Genomic DNA, 23,037 nt, shown 5'->3' on the forward strand with positions numbered 1-23,037 from the left:
TTTGTAGGTTAGGCCAAAGACCCTGATTCCAGACAGCCTCCCTATCTCCCCGTGCAGAGACCAACCTTCCAAGCAGCCTCCTACCTTCCAGAAGGCAACCGTAGTCAGCATCAAAAACCCCAGCCCTGCCCTCCCGACTGCCAATAACACCGTCAGCCATGTACAGACGCCTAACAGCCAGTCACAAAGTGTCACCGAGTCCACAGCTATTTCATCACCTCTGAGCAGTGCAGGTGTGGCGTACGCCATCATTTCCACCTCCCCCAACAATGCAACTCCTATCAGCACCAGCGCGACTGTCTCTGTGGTCAACGACAGCATTAAAGTGCAACCACTCCTCATTAGTGCCGACAGCAAGGTAGGTTCTCCTTTTCACGGCGTTTTTTTTTTTTTTTTTTGTTATCAAACATAGGAATTACATTGCAGATGTAAGCAGAATATTCCCCTGGGAGTGCTCAGCCCTGTGCAGAGTGGTGTCAGTGGTTCCTTTTGAAGAAAATAATCAGAAAGCAATGGGCAGATTCTTAAGGAGACACATGGACACTAGTAGACATTTATTTGTGTACAAGCATATTTTTCGTGGGAACAAAATGCATCATTATGTAGCCTGACACTAATGGAACCATATGTTCTTCCATTTCCTTAAACCACTCTTCACTAATAATATCCCTGAATTCTGTGCAGGCTCAAATTTCCTATGGACTTCCTCTTCAATTATACAGTGATACTAGTTATATCGACTGACCCCAGGGGAGTATATCAAATAATCAGGCATTCCCTTCTACACTTTCAGGGGAAGACCAAATGAAATGAGAGCTCAGGGTTTCAAAACTGATCCGCAGATGAATCAGTAGGAAAAAATCAAGTTGTGAATTTCTTGTTTCCTCTTTGTACTACTTTTCAGCTTTGAAATAGCAAGAACTTCACCACTCTTACACCAGAAGCAGATTCAGTAAAGGCTGCCAATGTACCCAGCAGACATTTGCTGTAATTTGCTACTCGGATCCTGCTACTTTGGGTCTTGTTGGCAGCACAGGTTTTCATACAGTGCTAAAAAAAAATACAGGATGTAGGATGGCTTTTGAGGTAAATAAAAGCAGGCACCTCTTCCCTACTTCTATAAGATAATTTATTTTTCTCTTAAACTGACTGCTGATTAAGAGAAACTTCTCTTTTTATGCTCTCAAATCTTCTAGAGTGACTAGCAATTAAATAACATTGATTGAAAGTTAGCAACAAAATAGATGGAAAAGGCCCCACATTCAAATCCAATAACCTTCATCAAGAAGGTGAGCTTGGGAAGGTCTTCCATAGTCTTTCATGAAGCTTTGATTATGGGTATAATACATGTGTAGTTCTGTGGTCAGAAATTGTCTTTCACTCCTTTTAATTTAATAGCTTCTGAGATAATGTTATCTGCACAGTATAAATCTTCATGTGGTAATTCAAATACGAGCAGCTGCATATGCTAACATACATGCATGTATAAGGGATCTGTGTAGTAATTCCTATAGGTTCTAAGCCAGAATTAGTTTTCATTTAAAACACATATGGTTTATTTTGTTTATGCAAAACTGGACATTCACTGCTCATAACACATCAGTGCTGAGGACTGAACTCTGATCTCAGTTACATGAGATACTGAGGAGTATCTTCCTTCCCATCCACACACACTTACTCTGAAATAACACTGGTATGTTTGACATTAGATTGTACTTTTGAATGTGTAGTAAACCCACCTCTTCTGCTTGTATGCAAAATAAAATCAAAGACCTTAAAATCACTGACAACGTGAGTGCTAAAGCTCGGCTGCTGAGTCAGCTTCAGAAGTCCTCTAAATAGAAAGTGTCCTAATTTTCAGAGGCACTGATGAAATTGCTTCCTTAGGCTGCAGTAGGTTTATAATACACCAATAAAAAGTAATTTTTAGAAACTTAAGTATGGATTTAGGAGCTTAACCCAGGTGTGTATATATATATATATATATTTTATATTTTTGGCTTGTGATTTGCATTTGCTGTCTGTAAGAGTATCAAGTAACCTTTCAAAGAAGAATCAAAGCTTCCAGGCAGAAAAATCAAATTTCATGTAGTGAATTATCTTCTTGTATTTGTACATTGGCTTTTAGGTTATCATTATTCAGCCTCAAGTCCAAACCCAGACAGAAAGTAAAGTGGAGACAAAGAAACCTCCTGAAGAGTCAGCTCAGGGACCCCCTGCTACCAAAAAGAAAAAGGAGGAAAATCCAGAGGTGATCTTTTTTTCTTTTTTTAATAAGTGAGCTACAGTATGGTTATGTTACGGGGGGCCAATTCTAAACATTTTCTGTGTGCATACGTAATTACTGCATTTGTGCTTATGGTTCTGCCAGTTGATTCTCTCTCAATCACTGCAGTCGGGGTGATATCCCTGCCAGTGAGGTGCTCTGATAAATTTGGTTTGCATCATTCAAACCTTCCAATGTCACAAAATGTAAGAACTGTGTCTCAGAACAGTCTAGGTGCCCTGTGTGGGTATAGCTGTATTTCTTGTGAGAGATGTTTACAAGCCTAAAGATATTTTCTTTTATGTTATCAAATATATAACATTGGGTTTACAGGCTGCGTATGAGATTGATTTAACATTTCTTTTGTAAGCTGAGCTTCTACATCTTCTTTGTAATGAATCATTCAATTTTTAGATTGTATTTAACAATAGTTTCTTGCCTTTGCTGTGTACATTTCTTCCCACGTGTACACAAATTTTTTCTAGTCTGAAATACATTAAAATTCTTCAAATTGAGTAAGAGAGTAGAAAGCAGGTTATAAGATTAAATCTCTTTCATGAACTATATTTGTGATGTAAACTAAGAATATAAATCAGAAGTCCTTGTAGAAATAGGGTCTCTAACAAGCATTTTGGTTTTTGACTAGATATATTCACATTAGATTGTGTGTACTTTTGAGGCAATTTGAGAAGTTATACAAACTGAATCTACCTCTATTATGGAAATGCTCATCTCGTGTGAAATCTTAACCTTACTAGTCTAATAGTATAGCACAAAAGCATCCTTGGAGCTGTAGGTTTAAGAGGATTATAACAATATAAATTTATAATGTTACTTGAGGCATGTGGGTGGTCATTTGTTTTACCATTTTAAGAGGTTCGTATAGTTAAAGCAGTGTTAAGGATAAATAGTGGCTTTTAGTGTAGAATGTCACAGCTTTATGCAGAAGCTCTGCAGAACTACACTTAGGAAGCTGCCCAAGTTTAAAATCTGACCCTCATATGAATCTTCATTGCAGCTGAATAATGGGACTATAGGGTCCTGTTTTGTTTAGGGAGGTATTTCCAAAATATTATTTATTGAGTAGCACCTTATGGGCAGAAAGGCTAGTAGATCCTGCTTAAAAGCAGAACGCTAGAAAAAACATCCATTTTTCTTTGCCTGTAACTTAGCCCCACAGAAACAATATTGATCAAATTTCTTCCAGAGACATGCGGGAAGATACCATGGGACAAGGCACGCTTTTTTAGTATAGCATTCATAAATTTAATGACCTTTTCATTAAATTGCTAACTAGAATATGCTGACTACCTTTCTTGTAACCAGGCACATTGCTCCTACTGGAGGACTCAGCAAGCAGTTTCCTGGGTAGGACGCTGAAATCTATGCCCTTAAGTATGATGGCTCTTCTTTTCATAGATTTGCTTCATGGCCATAAATATGTTGGTCTAGAGTTAATTTCTTTTGTTCTTTGAAAGTAAACTTTAGTTGATTATCATGTATTTATGCAATTAGTGTAATTAGAACTAACAGCATAATTAGTATAAATACATGTAATGACATAAATAGAACATGTAATTACAAACTGAAATGGTTTTGTAAAAATCTTGTTTTGCTTCATGAAAAGACATACAGCGCATTCCTAAAAGCACTCATGGCTTTTAAACAGATGATTAAATTTAAGGCAAAGAGTAACAAAGATACCATGATATTTTTAAAAAGAAAATAAGCACTCTAGGAGCTGGTCTCCACACTCTTATTTATCTTCAAAGCACAAAACTGGGGCAGGAACTCCAGTATGGCTCTACAGGAGTGTTAGTCATGACAGACTGGGATTTAACAAATTAATTTGAAAATTTAAAACAAATAATCCCATATGCAGTTGCTGAGCATACCTGAATGAACAGAAAAGACAGGATAATTATTGTCTTTTTTTCCTGGCTCTGTCATTCTGCTGGGAAGCCGTGAAGCTGATCCTGGACAACCCCCCCCCTGCAATACGAATGCCTTTTGCATAAGCCGAAGATTTCTCCTTTCCTGAGAACATCATCATTAGACTAAAGCAAACCTTGTCGCATCTGCTGCGTTGCAGCCTGGCCGTGGAGTGGCTTTCCCAGAAGCAGGATGGGGGGTCCCGGCCGCCCAGGGTGTCCCAGAGCCCTCTCCTGGGACACGAGCCATGAGGGTTCAGTACCCCTGGGGGGTGCGGAGGGTCTGGGGGAGGGGGCCGCTGCCATCAGCAGGGCTCTGCTGGGGGTGGAGGCCAGGAACTGCCTGTCTGGTGGTGGGTCTTCACCCACCAGAATGATTTCTGCATAGAAATGCAGGAATTACACGAGGGAGCTGCTCCTCTGGGGAGCAAGTGCCTGAGGGTTTGGGGTTGGTTTTGTTTTTTTTTGTTTTTTTGTTTTTTTTTCTTCAAAGGACCTGAGTTCAGCACAGAAAGAAATGGGATTCTGCCCAAAACTTTCTACTTTTAAAAAACTTCGTATTAGTAAAGTTATGTATTTCTGGCAACATTTTCCATGACATTCTACCAGTTTTTTATTTAAAAGAAAAATCGCTGCCAAGAATGCTGGGTATTTAGCTAACAGTGTATTTAATCCCATCTAAGAAGGACAAGAGTGGCACCTTGCGATTCTGAACTAAATGCTAGTGTTAAGCCTGGATTGAAGATCTGGAGAAATGGAAGCCTCAGTTTTGTGGATTCCTGCACAGAGAAGAAACAATAGACTGTGTGATATTTGAAAGAAAAGCATTGCAGTGGAAGCGGTATTTTGAGTTGCATTCAGCAATCTACATGAGTGTGAAATAGCAAAACCCATAAAAACAAGTATGCTGTTAATATAATATGCTTGTTAAAAAGAATGCAGTTTCTACTGGGATTTTTTTAAAAGGAACCATCTTTCAAATATCTATAAAAGCTAACCCTTCCTGTGTTTAATAGTGAGATAATTATCAAGTCCATTTATGAAGGCTCTTCATATGTTAAGCAAGTATGCTGTCATTACATTTAATTAGAGACGTATTCAAATAATTTTAGCATGAAGAGAGGAAATTGTTTAGCAAGCATTCCAGTACTCAAATAGTTTTAGTTTAGATGTCAGAAAATGTATGCTCCTCCTACAGTTTAATCTTTGGGTACTACAGGCGTTCTGTGCTCCATTGGGAAAATACAATTGCGTGTTAACCATTCCAACTTTCTGATTCTATACCTGTTATTTGCTCAGAGCACTGAGATATATCCTGCCACAAAGTTACTTTTTGGTGGGAGTGTGGTGAAGCTTGCAATTCTACTCCGTTGACTATTTTTCTTCTCAGATCTGCACAGTGGTTCTCGAATCAAATATTCATCTTTCCCTTCAGATGTGGAGCCCCCCACTGTGTCTAGCTGGTGTTTTAGACATGTAGGGAGTGAACATTATTGAAATCAAGGTCTGACATGCAAATGAACACACGTGTTTGTTATTACCACACTTGTGCAAGGCAGAAATACAGCATGAATATATCTCAACTGCCAGTGATGAGATTCTACATCACCATTTTTTAATCTACAGGGAGAGTTACATACTAGGAGATTGTGGGAAGAAAATATTCCTGTCTTATGAGGTTGTTAGTTCACCTGTTTGACAAAGATATTTTCACAGATACAAGAGGGGTATAAGTGTCCAATCCTGACCCTCAGATTTTGAAGAACCCACCCCATATCTAGATCTTTTAATCTACAAAATGAGGATGTGCTTGCTTTCACAATTCCTCTGTGTGAAAGTCAGAATTGCAAAGGAAGTGGTAGTTCTGGTGACTTATTAGTTGATTTTATCCTGAACTGAAATGAAAAGTTGAATCATCAGGCTTTTCACAAAACAAGAAGGTCAAACTAATTTTGACTTGGAAGCGTTGAAATGTGTTCTCCTGACGCTTCTTTGATTGAAACAGAATGTTTTGACCTTCTACTGCTTAAACACTGTATTTTAGTTTGACCTAAATCTACACATTTTATTTTGGGTGAGTATGATAACTGCATCTTCCTATGGTCTTTGGATGCTTTATTAGAGTTGGATTGTGGGCTTTGCTTGCTTGGATTTCCTGATAACTTGGATTTCATAGTCAGATTGTCTCTCCTGTGCAATCGCATTTCGTGAAAATCCCACTTGGGTAACATGATCCAGCAAGAGTGTTCAGCACCTCAGAAAGAGGACAAGATCCCTGAGGCCCCACAGTACCACAGATGTGACTCAAAACCAAGGAGTTCAGTTCAGTTTGGGCTTGGAACAACACAGCAGAATTTCAGTTTTCCATCAAAGAGATGAAATAAAAGCTTCAGCAAAACTTTTTCCATAAGGAAAAATTTCCCAATGAAAAATCACTGACAGAAAATTTAGGATCTATTCTAGTACTTGCCCTATTACTGTTTTGGCATGTTTTGAAGATTTGTTAGAGCAAAGATGTGTTTTGTGCATATATAGTGTACAAGAGTTCTGAATAACATTTTAGATCAGATTCCTCACTGCAAAATGAGTTCACCAGTGTCAGGAGATGTTTGTTCAGTCCCCACTGAGGGAAAATACTGGATCAGTGTACCTCTTCATAATTCATGCACATGATACTATTTCTGTAACTTGGGAAGAGAAATTTATGAAAGTTTTTTTGGGGGGATAGGACTTTTGATATTCTTCAGATGTCCTGTTTGGTGTTGTAAAGTTCAGTGGAAGTGTATCATATCTTGTTTTACTTCATACAGCTTGCTCACATCCAGTAAAAGCAGTGCCATGTCCAGATAGTAAAAATAATACACAATTGCTTCTGTAAAGAGTGGAGTAATAAAGCAGCTAGCAATATGAAATTGAATTGATTGAATTAACTGACTTTTGATCATGCGCTGTATAAAATCAGTAGTCGTGCAGCATTGGCTTTGTAAATCTTTGAACTGCTAAAGTTCATACAGTCATACAACTAGGACGTGAGTGTCCAGGCATATCTGAGGCAGATCTTCAAGTTCTTCATAGTACTCTGCATTCCAATAATATACATTTCTAAAAGACCCCTACTGGATTTGTTCTCTTAATGCTAGACTGATTTATTTACTTACTTCTACCATGATTGTTGTAGTAGAAAATCTAACCCCTGTTTATCTTTTCCTTAGAAAATTGCCTTCATGGTAGCATTAGGACTGGTTACAACAGAACATTTGGAAGGTAAGATGGCATATGTTGTTTTACAGTTCAGTTTTCGAGTGAAATCTTTTCTCTTGACTGCTCTGCAGCTAAGAGGAGTTGGTGATTCTCTCCTCTGAAGAGCAATGAAAAATCAGATGAAATGTTATCTATGCACAATTGTGCTTTTCAGCCTCAAAATAATGCATGACCTTCCTTTGCTCTGCCACCCATCCCATTGCACAACTTAAGGGGCATGAGAACTGGCTCTGCAGCCAGCACCAGAGGCTTGGCATGAGCTGGGGTTTGGGCTCACTCAGTCATCATGGTCCTTTAAAGTGCGTTAACAACTGGAGGACAGCAGTGAAGCAAAAAGCCTGGAAAGGCTCTGACCAGCACTGCTTTGGTTGAAGAATTAGCAAGGTTTAAAGATGTTTACCCAGACCTTCTGCAGCAAGCGTGCCCTCTCCTCAGCTTTGTCTTTCTGAAAACATAGATGAGAGGGGAAAAAATAATTTGTTCAACAAATTTACCAGCAATGTAAGATGAGCTGGGGGGTTCTTGGCAGAATAGGTTAGTTCTCATGGACAGAGAAGGTACAGCAATTTTCAAGAAAAAGCCTACAGCTTGATGTGTTTTAGTTACATGCTCAGCTAATACAAGTTTGTGTGGTTCCACCAGTATAAAGAGAAAAATCTGGTATCTGTGTCAGCTGACAATGATTCTTGATCACAAAAAATATTAATAATTGACATTTACCACCCATCCCATGGACCATTGTCAGCAAAATACTTAGGAATTTCCAGTGCACTGAGTTTGAGTTTTATGTGCTTTAGAGTTAGGCACATGCTTAGATACCTTGCTGACTCCAGAAGTATCTACCATTTTACAGTTTGATTTCTTTTTAGTAAGTTTCCACATGCTTCTGTTCCTTGGTTTTAAGAGAGGTTGTGAATTAGGGACAAAATAGCATCTTAATTGTAAGGTCTCCTCAGTATATGCAGAAAGTTTTCTGTGGGTCTTGGTGCCTTTTTTTCAGTGTCTTTCCTCTTTAAATCTGCATTTTAGAAAATCATTTAATGTCCTAGTGACTGAGAATTTGAAAGCAGTTTAAAGAAACTTTAAGCCATCAGCCTTTTTAATCCCTTAATGGTAATGGATTGAAATGAAAATTAAAAAAGCTACAGCGATTTTGGGAGATTTATAATCCAAAAAGTGCAAATGATCACTGGTTCTTGTTTTCTTTGTCTAAGGAAAATTGGACAACATTTGAAATTATGCTGAAGTGCAAATTATGCTTAAAACGGAGAGAACTTTATTTTGAATATTTCTTTACCCTTTGATTTTATTGGAACTAATAAATTGTTTCTGTGGATTTAATGTCTGTTCAAAACACCAAGTACCGCTCTCTTCTGTTTGTTGTACAGTGAGTGTGGAGCCGCACATTTTGAACCTAACTGCTACAATACTAATCCTGCAGAATCAATTCTTTTCAGACAAATTCACTTTTTATATTCCTACTAGCTTCAAATAAATGGCTCCTACCAAGATCTATTTACTGTGGAAAGGGTATTTCTTCATGAGTATTGGTGATTACAACTGTCAAAAATACCCTTATAGCTTTCACATGCTAAAGGTTATTATTTTAGTGCTATGTCATATTCATGGTTATCTGCCATTGCTATTTATCAGGAAGCAGTGGTCATTACACAGTTCAGTTTATTTTAGTACTTCTAATGTATTTCTCAATTTCACATTTTTGGAATTAAACTATATCAAAATTGGGTCATTAAAAGCTTATTCACTCACTATCATTAATTCACAGTGTTACTGCTTTTCTTCATTTTATTCATTAATTTTGTGGTGAAGGGCTATGATCCACTTCTATATGGATTTCTCTATCAGCCTAACAGCCTTTCCACCTAACATCCAGAGAAGCATCTTTCCCCTTACTGGGAAAAAAGCTCCGTTCTGCAGAGCCTGAGTGTGAGGCATCTTTTGAGGCCTTTACCAGCAAATGAACACATCTGCTTTCACTGACTGACATTCTGCAAGATACAGCTTTCCCTGAAGATGAATTGTCATTACGGGCCTCGTAGAATGACTAGGCAGGGTGTTTATTGATGAAGGCAGCAGCTCATTGAAGCTTTGCCTCCAACATAAAGCTATCTTCAAATTTATTCATCTCTGTCAAATGTATTACAGTTTAGAGGGGTTTTTTTCCTGTTTGTGTTACATTTTTTAGATTAATAAACTAAGGCATATGATAGCCCAATTCCGTGATGCAGTGCATTGTTGTAACTTACTAAATCTCTTTTTCTAGGCTATTAGAACACCTTTTAGCATTACCATTGTGTTAAAACAAACAAACAAGTAGATAGAAAGCAAAACTTTAAAGTAACTCTTTAGTTCAGATCTTTCTAAAAATGCACATCTTGATTTACCATAGCAAAATAAAACCCCAGAAATATTTCCATCGAGGTTGCTGGAAGGTTGTAATCAGTTAAACCAGATTTATTTTTACTTTACTAAGCCCTGTTTTGAAATATACACAATACTTTTTAGCAGAAGTAACAAATAACAAAAGATAGTATACCACCATACACTTTTGTTCTATCGTGGTATGATTATTGACAGAGACAACATACTCCTTATATCACAAGCATGGATATTTTTTGTGCACAGTTTCCATAAATAAAGTGCTGAGATTGTGCTCTCCCTCCCTGGTGGCTGCATAGGGTGGAGTACATCTAGAGCTGTTTCAGTTCATTACTCTCTTTCTCTCTCTCTCTCTCTTCCTCTGTCTCTATTTCCATCTATTCTCACTACTATTACTTTTACTCCCAGCCAGCTTTTATCTCTGTACCATAGCGATGCCTCTTCCAAAGAGGCTTTCAAGGTATCTACAACATGTGTGATTCAGACTCCATCAAATATTTCTGTTGCCTTGGTGAGAGCATGTACTGAAGAAATTCTCTCTTAAACCTGGGACCCAAAAGGGCAGAGAGCTACAGATTCATCACAGTCCTCTTGTGAAGACACTCAGCCCAGTTATGGTCACAGAAAGCTCTGCTGTGTTGAATTTTTTGTTTCTTTTCCTGGGCCAGTGAAAAGTCACGATCTTGTATCCCTGTGACCACTTCTGAAAGGCGAAGCCTGGGCTGCCCTAACTCCAGCTTTTTCCCTCCAAGCCCTAGATCCACTGACCATGGCGCCTGCGTTGCTGAGCCTGGCTGCAAGAACCATGGCTCCAGCTCACACTGTCGAGACCAAAGTAAAGAGTCAGCAGAGGGCCACTTCCTCCATTTCTTTGACAGCATCAAGGCACGTGATTCCTCTGTTGTGACATCTCTGTCACCTTTTGGCCTTGAGGGCATTCCCCATACAAGAACTGACTGACATCAAGAACAACCATCTCTCTTCTGGTGGCTCTGTGGCAGGCTACTGGATCCGTGTCTAGCTGCTGAAGCCTGATTCCCTTTAGAGAATGCCAAAGCATCTGGACACGTCAGGATGAAGATTTCAGCATAGCCAGACAATTGTTTTATAGGAAATTCTTTCACAATGGGACAGAACCGTTACCCATACAAGATCCTCCGGTTTGGGGTCTGCACGGCACCTAGAATGTTAACAAAATGCTGGCAGTGGTTGCAGCCATGACGTGTATCGCACATCTCAGTGCAGCCTCAGATCACGTGTTTCTTGGTGGTGCGATTCTGTGTAGCTCCCTGAGTCACATGGCAACACACGTGTAGCTCATGTCAGACTGTGCATGCAGGCCTGCCATACTCTTTGAATTGCCCGCGCAGGAGACACCTTCTGAGTGTGAGAGGTGACATGGTGACATGTTCCTCTGCCAGTGGGAATACCCAGCCAGAATATGCAAGTAGTTGCTCTTCTGTTTTTCTTGTCTATCCAGTTTCCTTCTGACACATCCATCACTCCAAGAGTGATGACTCCAAGAGTCTTTTGTGAGTGAAAAGTTTCAAATCAGTATCTTGGAACTCAGGCCAGTACAAAATCCATGCAAAGTGTTGGCCTCTTCCCTGGGGACACTGTGTCCAAGACATGACTGACAATGCTAATACCATTTACTGTAGCAATGCTTAACGTGGTACATGGCCTCTTTGTGGGGAAGTGATCAGCATTTGGAAAGGGTGGCTGGAAACCAGAACTATGTGTTGGGAATCCAATTCCCATGTATCGTAAACTTCCTGAAAGCTGGACTGTATCTTACTGTTGGATTGCAGATGGGGGATAGTGCTCAATATCCTGAAGGCCTTTTTCTGGGGCTGAGGATGTTCTGAGATAGAGGTCTTTAGCTCAGACACTGATGAAATGCCAGACCTTCTGCAGAACCAGATGGTGTCCTGAGTTTCTGTTGGGCGTGTTCCTGGTCCTCTGGGCTGAAGAACTAGTGCTTCTGGCCAGTTCCTCTCATTCTGAGAGATTTACTCAGAGCAAGACAGAATGGAGGTATCACCATTGCAGGGTCAGTTAGGATAACATTTAGGATAACCTCAGTGCAGTCTAAACTTTGCCTTACATTATTCATGTAGGAAACACTTTGGAATAGATCATGAGCCCAACTGTGCACACTTCATGTCATGGGATGGATGCTGGGTGGCTCTCCTTGCTAAAATATGTCAGCTTGTGCTTTATTATCAAAATAAAAAGTAGGCTGTAAAATACATGGTTGTAATAATTTCACCATTCTGAACTGATGTCAAGAGCTGGAAAAAGAAATTCCATATGAGGGAAATAAAATCCTAGCTCAGATAAAAGTACCATTATATCTGCAGATTTCAGTGGTCAGTGAATCCACTCACTCTTTCTGTGTGTTTACTGAAATATGCACATGGCTAATTGTTGCTAAATGCAGTCCTCATCAAGTACTGTCTTGAATAGGTGTTACCATTTAGCAGAAGGGAGTTTTCTTGTGTTTCACCATTTTCCAAATAGGACTGCAATTTGATGAGCTTATCTTTGCGCTGCTTTTTCCAGTGACACAAATACATGTACAGCTCATAACAACATTTTGCATGCTCAGGATCATGAAGTTGTATATTTTTTGATGGATAAATCATCACGACCTAGTTAGAACTGAATCTAGCCATGCCATTCTGACAGTGCTTTTTCTAACCTCTGCAGAGGAAAAATAATGTAAATTAAAATTTAAAGGATTTCTGTGCTTTCATCTGATATGAATTACAAGGCTTAACTGCTTCAAATGCTTCATTTTTGTTAATAACAGACATTGATAGTATTTTGAAAGCTCTCTGTTGATGCTTGCTGGATATATGTTTGAAGGGATCATAATAAAAATCTGTAGGGCAGCAGAAGTCCAACTTAGAGGAAGGAAAAAATAAAAAATGCTTGTATTCTGAATCTTAGAAAGGCTTATTAATGACAAACCTTGAACTGCAAGAAATATAAATGCTGATGCAACCCAATTATACTTTAGAAACTGAAACTGAACACAAAGCCCAAGGGGTGAGGGTAAGAGCATCTTGCTTAACAAGTTAGATCTACATTTTTCCCTGATGAATGAGAAACGCACAATTCATGTTTCTTTCCATGGTTACAGAAATCCAGAGCAAGCGTCAGGAAAGAAAGAGAAGAAGCACAGCAAACCCAGCCTATAGTGGGCTCTTGGAAACAGAGGTACTTCATCATTCACTTTTTTACCACTGTTCTATTTCATGTCAATAAAAGGTTTAAATGCTTCTTATTACAAAAGTATATATAAATGCAGAACCACACATTTACTTGTAAAGAGACATTAATGTGGAAAGATAGAAAAGATCTCATCTCAGTAGCTAAGCAACAGGTTTTCACCCCACAACATCACTTGTTTCAAACTAGAATTCATCTTAGTTTCAATAGGCCAAAAGGACTAAATTAATGTGGGACCTAATTACTCTTTCACCCACGCAGACAGTCCCTTTAGGTCAGAACTGAAGAACAGAAGTGCTGCATTATGTTCAAACTTGCATTGCTATTTCTCTTTCCCTATGTGCCAAATAATAAATGGAGAAATTTGCTTTTTTATTAGTGACATTCATAAAAGGGATGTGTTGGTTTAAGAATCAATGTGCTCCACAGGGGGTATGGAAGCCTGCATAATATAATAATGCATAATTAAAAAATAAAATGCTCTGGATAATCTCTGTTGTGTGTTACACTTACGCTGTTACATTTATAGTACTGGCAAAATTTGGTTCTACATAATACTGGCTTGCAAACCTGGTGTAAAAGCAGGATATAAATAGACTTTAACTTTTTCTGAAATAGTTTTTTTCTTTGTTTCTGAACTGAATCTATGCATTATTCAGCTTATTAAAATTCCACCTTTAAAATTTCACCACAGTTTGGGGTTACTGTTTGAACTTCCTACGGGAATGAAACTAATTTGCAGCTAGCTCTCCATTTAAGCAAGATTCTCTGAGTTCTCTAAGCCTAAAGAAAGTAATTTTCCTTTATTTAGGTACAATTGATGCAGAACTTTTGGTATGCCACCATTTCAGATTTCTGTTTGTTGGCAGACATCAGACAGATGAGGCTAAGAAAAACCCACCACTGTAGTCAAGCTGCTTAGTGGCTTGATGGTTCTTTTTTGAAAGCATTGGAGATTTCTATACTCTCAGGGCAGCTCTGAGCACTTGAACTCTTCAGAACTCCTCAACTTTTCTCTAGTGACTTCTTCAGAACAAATACTGATGTCTATACATTCAGTATTTAACACAGTAGGAACCTTAGCCTTGCTAGCATTAAATCTGTAGTGTCTTCTCTTAGACCTCCTTCTTCTGAGTTTGTTACAATACTTGTATCAGAGTTTGGTGGCTGTAGCCTGGTTGATGTTTGTGAGAAACTCAATTATCTTGGAGCAGGGACAGAGGAGGTGATGGAGGAGATCTGATGCACCCCTAGTTCATACTTCTCATTATGTCTATTCTCAAAAGCATATCCTGAAGTGAAAGATGGAATGGAGAAAGAAATGTCTGTGAAAGAGTCCTGTGGCTGATCAGCTGTGTCCTCATTAGGAGTTGTCATTAAGTACTGACCATGGGGAATGCTGTTCAAGTAAAATGGAGGCAGATGGTTTTTCTCTGATCAATTAGCTGCTCAGATTGATTTGCTAATCAGTGAGTTGAGGTATTTTGTGGCATTTCAGGCATTTCGGTGCTGTTTAATTTACGGTTAGTCTACTGAATAATCTTTAATTCATGATTGTTTAAATTGAAATTGCATATAAATTAGACTTTTTATTTGCCAACGCCCCTCAAAACGGCAGGAGCTCAGCATCTGTAGTGGTGATGCTGACTTCCTTGATTACAAAAATGTGATCACAGTCTTCACTTGAATGTTGTGCTTTCTCTTTTCAAAGCTTTTTTTTTTTTTTTTTTTTTTAATTGAGATACCATTCTGTTTTCCCACCCTCTGTAGCTTTTTTTGTATTTTGTTTTTCTTTTCTTTTCTTTTTTTTTTTTTTTTTTTTTTTTTTTGTGTAGGAAAGGGTTAAGTTTCAGTCTGGGTATTTTTTGAAGGAAGAAGCTTCCATTCAAAATTCATTAACAGACTGGCAGGCACCCCTGTATAAGAGGACAGTTTACTCACCATAGAATAAATCATTTATTACAAAAACTCTCTAATTTTCCTCCAAGCAGAGTCTAACAACATCTAATGGAGGAAAATGGTACTGTTTCTGTCCTGCTGTACAAGTATTGGATGGCTCAGAGAAACAATTAGGAGTTATATAGACTGTTAATGAAGCCTGCCTTGGTATTGACCAACAGCTTTTAACATCTGATAAGTTGGCGATGGGTTGCATTGAATTAAACATCTCAGTCAGGTTTCCAGTGGTCTGTGTTAAAAATCTTTGGTGACCTCAGCAGGCTGAAATCACTGCCAGCTCCTAGAGATTTTACACATTAACTTCTGAAAGAGAAATATTTTGCTTAGGCCCTAATACATTGCTTGCAAACAAAATACGTTTCTGTGAACTGTAGGCAAGTGACAGAGGGGGTAGTGATGTTTTTCTGCAGGTGGGAAGTCCATCACCATTTCTATATACACAAATAAAGATGTCATCTCACAACAACAATTTATTACACAGTTTTCCCCTTATGGACATTGTTTATCTGTTCCGCTTGGAGTTACTGTTGCTGTTGCCTTGCTTCTACTGACCTCTGCAACTTATTCTGCAATCCAATCAATAACATTTTCAATTTGCATTTTTCTCTTGTTAAGAAAATTTAATGCACATCTAACTACGAAAAACTTGTTAGAAAAATAAACAATACAACTGTTTGTATGACTGTCTCAGGGATTAGCAATGAATATTCTAAGTCACAGAACTGGCTTCTATGTAGCTGATCTTGTATGAGGGAAGCTCATGGAGATTGTTAAAATGAAATGTTAAGAGACAGCCAGAGCACTGTTCAGTGACATTGTGGTTGGTTTCTTTTCCCTTGTAGCGGAAACGCCTTGCATCAAATTATTTGAATAACCCCTTGTTCCTTTCAACAAGAGGTAAGCCTATTTTTAAATTAATATACTACTATTGTAATGACATGCTAAATATTTATTAGTAGGATTTCGTATGAATTATTGCTATGGTACTGTAGGGCATTACTTTGTGTAAGGTCCCTGCACTTTTTAGTGTGCAGTGAAAATAGATGGTTTTCCTGCAAAAACAATTGAACAATAAGGCTAAAGGTCAAAACTGTGTAGAAATGGACCCAAACTCTCTGCAATCAGTGGAAAATCCGATCTCTAGCATTGTAAGCACCATGCAGTGAGAGGACTGATTGAAGAGGGCACTGCTTCCAACTCCAAGTGTTTAAAAATATATATTGAAGAATTGGGATTTAAAAAATAATTACTATTCTGGGCTTTTCATTTGCCTCAGCTTTAAGAAACTGCTGTCCACCCTCAAGGGCTAGAAATTGACCATACCTTTTGCTTTAAGAATAATGGCTGAAAACCACAGAATTTTTCTGACTCCCAAGAGCCGGAGCCATAAATCTAGATTTGATGGCCTTGAAGATGCCTTCCAATCTTGTATTTATAAGAACTTCGGATGCTGAAAATTTCATGGTAAAAACCTTGAGAATGAACAACTCAGAGGAGCCATTTGGGGATGATGATGATGATTAGCTCATGTGAAGAAGCCCATTCCAGGAAATACGTGCGACATACAGGGAAGGCAAAGATTTGGGAGGTGGGAGACAAAACACAGAGATCACTGAGTACAGTTTAATTCTTCAGATGAGGCCCATGTAGGATTTTAAGAGAGAAAGTGAGAAGCTTGAGTTACATTTCAGAAGAAGAGAAAAAGCCGGTAAAGAAATGTAATTGTGTCCTTGCCCTCATGTTGCCTTTATAACTTAGGCTTCACTGTGGTGCATTAAAGGTAAGGGAAGATAGGCCTTTTTCTAAGCCAAATATTATTTCAGTATGAGGAGCATTTACAGGCGTAATTTCAATTAAGACAGGAACTTTTGACAGTTTTTCAGTGTTTGCTTGATATCCATGTGAAGTGTCATGTTTAGTGCTTGAGATTCAGCTTTCTGGCCCTGCCTTGAATTCCTGTGTCTCAGGATCACCAACCGAAATGCAGCGGTGCTTCTCTCTGCCTTCAAAGCTTCGTGTGCTAGATGCAGACAATTGGCCTACTTACCATATGCCTCTAATGCATAGGGTCTCAGAGGACAGAAGAGGTTATTACACGGTAAACAGCTATGATGACATCCCTCTTAGCAGGAACCCATGCTCATGTAAGCCCCAGTGGAAAGAACATTATTCCTGGCTTAGTTTTATCTTCAAAATTAAAATTATAATTTATTATTTGTCTTATCACAGCACTTGTTTTTCCCATGTAAACACATGGGAAAAACCAGGAGAGAATGGCAATGTTAGCAAGCCATGCTGTTAGCCCCTCAGTGGATTTCATTCAAGTTAGAGTTTGATATCTCTGACCTTCTTTCTGCCATGTGTTACCCATTTTATTTGCAAGGAAGTAGGCAAGTGACAGAGCTGTCTCAGAGCCACTTGGAAATAAGCAATCCCTCTCCTTAATTGTTCATTCCTCTTCCAGTCCTGTATCTTTGTTTTTTCCAGCATCCCCAGTCTGTGCTGGGTCTCTACATATTCTGACAGTTTTAAGCTGGATTCTCTATGGCAGAACTCCCCACCTCTGTAGGGGTGTGTTAGCCCCCGTGCCCCAGGCACCATTGTGCTGGATGCTGTGCAAGCTCTAAACTGAAGACAGAGCTGTCCCCGGCAGCTCGGCACTGCACTGGTGTAGTTGTGTCCACCTTCGGTGCAGAGCTGACTGCCCCTTCTCTTATAAAATGCTCCTTTAAAAAAATTGTATTCAGTCTAATTTTTCAGCAACTAGAAGGCAGAGGAGGACATATTTTTAAACGTTTACAACTTTATAGTAAAAGTGAGCTGAAAAGAGAAATAAACTGAAAAAATCGCTATGAAGTACAGGAAACAACTGTCATTTCCAGAAATGCAGAAGAGAACAGTTCCTGTAAATTTTGAGCAAAATGTCAATTATTCAGAATTCATTTATCTGAAAATGTCTTACCTGAAATGAGGTCACATCCCCTGACATATATCATTTGTAGGAAGGGCTCTTCAATTATCAAGCCTCTGTTTATCTGAATAACATTTATATCCCCTGAGTAATCATGGTGTCATATTGCGGTGGATCTCTGTGTGTGTTTTTGTGTATATGAAGTGACATCTACAGATTTTATAAATCTGTGATTATATACGGAACTCATTGCCAAAGGATGCTACAATTGGGAAAAGCAGACAAATTTATGGAAGAACAAAAATCTATCTAAGGCAGTTAAATACAAAAATAAAGATGCAAACTCCAGGTTAGGGAAGCCCATAAACTGCAAGTGTCTGGAAGGATACTTCTGCAGTAGAAAAATTTACTCTGTGCTTGCCCTGGTCTTGCACTGTGTGCACAGGTGGCAGCACTGGATGCTGTCAGCAAAGGACTCAGGGCTTTATAGCCTTCAATCTAATTTAGGTGAAGCTGTTCTTTCATTCTTATGTTCTTCTTTCTCCTTGTGTGTGAGGTCTGAATGGGTCTGCATCTTCACGTGTGTGCATACATCAGAGCATAAAATGAATGTGTAACAGCAGGAAGCAACACCCAGGTTGGTCTGTATATGAGGGATCACACTGGGGCAGCTATATTCCTGTTGTGATCAGAGAGGGCGCTGAAGAAGGATGGAAGGACAGAAATGCCAGTTTGGTTGTCTCCACTTTAATCCAAAGAAAGGCCTCTCCATCAGCTGTTTGTCACTGGGATAGTGTGCACCAGCCTTTTACAAATCAGCAGCAAAAATTACAACCCACTGTGCAGTTTCCATAAAGCTGTTAAAATTTTCTCGCTTTTTATTTTTGGACTGATGTGTGATGAATTTCACAAATATTTTTATGAAAGGCTTGGCCTGCTTTCCAGTGAGCTCTGATGGTTCTTGATCTTAGCAGTCTGTGAATGCAATCACTACAGACTCAGTTCATCAAAAGGTCAGAAAATCTTGGCGTTTTGGGTGGGAGTAGTTTGATGATAAAGAGTTGATGGTAACATAAAGCTCAATCTCACAAGTAGCTGACCATTTTGGCCATGAATCCGCTGAACATTTAAACATCCATTTAATGGTAAGTCAGTGGCACCAATTTCATACCCCAAGTTAAGCACCTGCTTAAGTGCCTTGCTGGTTCGGGGCCAGACTGTTCATCACCCAGTAGGCTGAAGTCCTTAAGAAAGACTTTTTGACTACTGGCATGTGGAGAAGAGCTTTGCATGAAAATTTCTGAAAATTTGAAATAGAATATACTTCCCGTACTATGACATTTTAGCATCAGACCTTTGGACATGGGATTCCTGCAATGTGAATTTTAAAATCTCAAATGCTAATTCTGCTGCTTGCTGTTGCGTTCTTTCCTGCCCATGTTAATTTTGGCAATGTGTCACAGCTCGACTAAAGTTACTGCCATAGCTGAGAACTAGCATTCACACCAGCAATGTATTTCCCACTAATCTCTTCTCTGCCCTTCTTTCATATGCTAGCAAATGAGGACCCATTCTGGAAGGTATGTGTAGCAAAATTTGGTTATTACCAGTGTCTTTCTCATAATCATATAACTCAGTGCTTGCTTCTGATTATTGTAGTCTACATCAAGGTACAAAATTGGAGTATTCTCTTTGCCTTTCATACTGCTTGTGTGAAACATTTCTCACTTAACTACATCTCTGAACCCCTGAGTTAGTATTTCAAACTCTTGGGCTGTCATATGCAAGGCTTGAGTTTAATTCCTTTGTAGAACCCACTGACTGAGAAATTGCTAGTCCAGATTTGTGGTTTTAATGGAAATTTTAAGAAAAATGAGTGACCATTGTAGTTTGTATAGATTAAATCTCTTTACATTGAGGTTAAAATTAAGACTTTTTAAGCAGGTAATTTCTAAAGAGTAATCTTTTGGAGAATGATTTTTTGACAGGACTGAGTTAGAATTCAAGATATAAGCCTGACTAAAACTATCATGAAACTTTATAATTAATATCCCTAAAAATGAAAATATGCTTTTGGATTTAACAAAGGGGCAAAATTATTATTCTCTGTCCTGGAAAAGCACTAGTTTATTTTATAATGATTCACAAGCCACGAGAGTTTCAAAATCAGTATCTCCTTTATTAAAATGCACTTAATTATACAAAGAGTAATTAACGTTGCCACCAGATTAGCATAGCAATTTACTACATGACATTGTAACTTTGTTGATGAGTCTTAGTTCATTTTATATATTGCTTCAGACAAAGTACTAATCAGTCTTGTTGGAGAAAGGTTGTCAGAGCAAGTCTGAACAGAGAGCAATTAGCACCAGGGAGAATAGAGGGACAGAGGAGCCCTCTAGAGGAGTTCACAAAAGAGGGTACGTAGCAAAAGGTTGTGCTCAAGCGTACTGTTTTCCTAGCTGCTCCTTCAAGCAATGGGCATAAAACACGGAATTGTGCTTTTCCCAAGAAACTTTTTCTTGCTTGCTTCCTTCTGCTTTGGACTTGAAGGACGAGTGATCCACATACTGACTTTGACCCCATGCTTCAGAAAAGAGCTGTGCATGGTGGTGCATGTGTTGGAGTGACATGTTATCAAAACCAAATTAAGTAATTCCTGCGTCACAAGATGGCTATATTAGCTGACTCCCTCCTGTGCTTGATTAGTTGGTTTATATTTTTCTGTCTGTTTCAATTTATGGAACTTGCTTCTGGCTCTTTTGTTTGTTTGTTTGTATTTGTTGCTATCATATACCACTATTTCTGACATCTCCTACAGCTGCCAGGGTCCTTTCTGACAATTAGATTTTGTGTTTGAGTGAGCCTGTCTGCTGCAATAGAGGCCTTAAATGCTGTACAGAGAGTTCTCAATGGATTGACTTTGCCCAAGCCATCCTTCTTCTCTTGCAGAATGAGATCCACCATGATGAACACTGCACTGCTTGCAAGCGTGGTGTTAACTTGCAGCCCTGTGGCACATGTCCCAGAGCGTATCACCTCAACTGCTTGGACCCACCTCTCAAAACTTCCCCCAAGGGGGTTTGGGTCTGTCCAAAGTGCCAACAGAAGGTAAGCTACATGGAACATAGCACATCAAAAAAAGGAAATGGAGGAAACCTCGAATTTGTGTACCACTAAACTAATCTAACCTATGGTCACAGTTTAGCAGACCGCATTAACTAAAGTAATACTGAGAGGCTTTTAGTAGAGTTTGCAGCATTTGTTTCTGGTATTTTCATCATCCTAGAGTTAGAACATACACTGAGTGCCTTAACTTCCCTGTAATCATATCTTCTGAGACTTGTCCTTTAGAAATGTCTCTTCATTTCCTTGGTTTCCCTTCTTTACAATAGAGCCATCAGTTTATAGGGTTGCCACACAAGTATTGTAAATCTTATAGATGAGGGATACAGTGTCAGAAGGCGACACTGTTATTCAGTGGATCTGAAAGCTGTGAGGAGATCACTTCCTTTTCTTTAAATCATGTTTATTACACAGAACTATTAATCATAGTCATGTCAGAAATGCTAATTTGTCTCATTGGTGTGAATAATGCTGATTGCATGAACAGGAAAACAGTAACTGAAACAGTACAGTATCACTGAATTGTAAAACGGAGGCTTAGAATTTGTGCTTTAGAGTTCTTTGTGTTCAGCACTGAGATCACTCCTATGTTCCTTTGAAAATGCCAAGGGGAAATTCTGGTATGCAGTTGCAGAGAGCAGTGCAGCCCAGGATTGAATCCGTGCAGTCATGTTTTCATATGCACTGGCAACTTCTTCCACGCTGAGTAGACAACACTCCTGACAGTCTGGAGATCTGCTTATCAGGGACTGAAAAATGTCTTCTGGCCATGGCAACAAGGAACAGAGTATTTGTAACCCCCTTTTCGTACTGTTTGATAGAGCTGTTTATATTGATGTGCAAAGGAGAAAGCCCCAATGGAGGCAACTACTAAAATTATTCTCTCGTTAATTTTCAGCTTGCAGATTCTGAGACAAGGACCCTAGATCTGGTCCTGCAGAGCTGTGAGGCTGGAGGAAGAAAAACATTAATGTGTGTCGTTGTAGAGTCCTAACTTTTTATTGTTTCCTGGGCTAACAGGTGTTAAAGAAAGATGACAACGTGCCATGGACTGGAACTCTGGCTATTGTTCACTCCTATGTTACTCATAAAACAGGTAGGGATAAACACAACTACTGACAAGGGATTCCCTGCTTGTGACGAGTGATGCCATTTGAGTCCTTCACAGCACTAATGCAGAGTAGTGGTGTAATGCTACCAGCTATGATGGCATTATTAAGCAAAGAGCCATAAAAGGCTGTGGCTGGCAACAGCAGGTCACTTCCCCCCCCCCCCCTTCCCCTCTATCTGCTCCTTCACTGGCTTCTCTCTTTAAGGAGACTGAGATTGATCTCTCAGGAACTTCACTCTGTGGAAGAAGCTATCATCAGTGTGGTGCCTTCCCAAGAACAGGGCTGCAAACAGGATTTTGAGGCAGAATCTTACCAGGCTGGGAGGCAGAGAAACACAGTCAGGCTAGGCAGAGCCATGTAATTGTGTAGGTAGCACAATGCCAGCCTAGATAGAGCAATATTAGCTCCTAATTGTTTTGGTATTATTTGGTATCGCAGTCATTAGTATCAGATGTCGTATGGTATCTGTGCATTGAGCGCTACTCTTATTTAGATCCCTGTTGCACTCTTACAATGTGCAGTTTGGGGAATTAGATCATATTTGTAAGGAGCTTTGCAGAGGTCTGGTACTGTTATGATTGTGCTTTTCAGGCAGGGTTGCTAACTGTTGCCATTCCAGGTGACCGACCTGTTCTTAAATACCATTCACCTCTTTCTTGGAGACCTGTGGACCACATGTGGTCCAATGATTAATTTTGGTTCATCTCAAAGGTGCACAATAGATTTTGGGTTGTCCTGTGTGCTAGCTGTTGACGTAGACACATGCAAGCAGAAACTCCAGATTTATTTGGCTGTACCTGCTGACAAAACGCTAATGAGACCTGAAACTCACAA

At 39.2% G+C, this 23,037-nt stretch overlaps 1 protein-coding gene across 3 annotated transcripts in view; it reads left to right on the plus strand.

The window, feature by feature from the left end:
• PHF21B (PHD finger protein 21B) overlaps nucleotides 1–23,037 on the plus strand; it is a 67,853-nt gene that overhangs the window by 39,942 nt on the left and 4,874 nt on the right. For 2 of the 3 annotated variants that reach the window (XM_042795538.1, XM_042795540.1), the window contains exons 3-10: nucleotides 8–358; nucleotides 2,129–2,251; nucleotides 7,410–7,461; nucleotides 13,007–13,083; nucleotides 15,897–15,951; nucleotides 19,523–19,545; nucleotides 20,918–21,076; nucleotides 22,112–22,187. In XM_042795538.1, coding sequence (XP_042651472.1) covers nucleotides 8–358; nucleotides 2,129–2,251; nucleotides 7,410–7,461; nucleotides 13,007–13,083; nucleotides 15,897–15,951; nucleotides 19,523–19,545; nucleotides 20,918–21,076; nucleotides 22,112–22,187 — 916 coding nt within the window. Of the gene's footprint in view, nucleotides 1–7; nucleotides 359–2,128; nucleotides 2,252–7,409; nucleotides 7,462–13,006; nucleotides 13,084–15,896; nucleotides 15,952–19,522; nucleotides 19,546–20,897; nucleotides 21,077–22,111; nucleotides 22,188–23,037 lie in introns of all 3 variants that reach the window. The other variant, XM_042795539.1, reaches the window with a different exon arrangement.

The sequence above is a fragment of the Tyto alba genome, unplaced genomic scaffold, assembly GCF_018691265.1.
Source record: "Tyto alba isolate M040663 unplaced genomic scaffold, T.alba_DEE_v4.0 Super-Scaffold_21, whole genome shotgun sequence".
Classification (NCBI taxonomy): domain Eukaryota; kingdom Metazoa; phylum Chordata; class Aves; order Strigiformes; family Tytonidae; genus Tyto; species Tyto alba.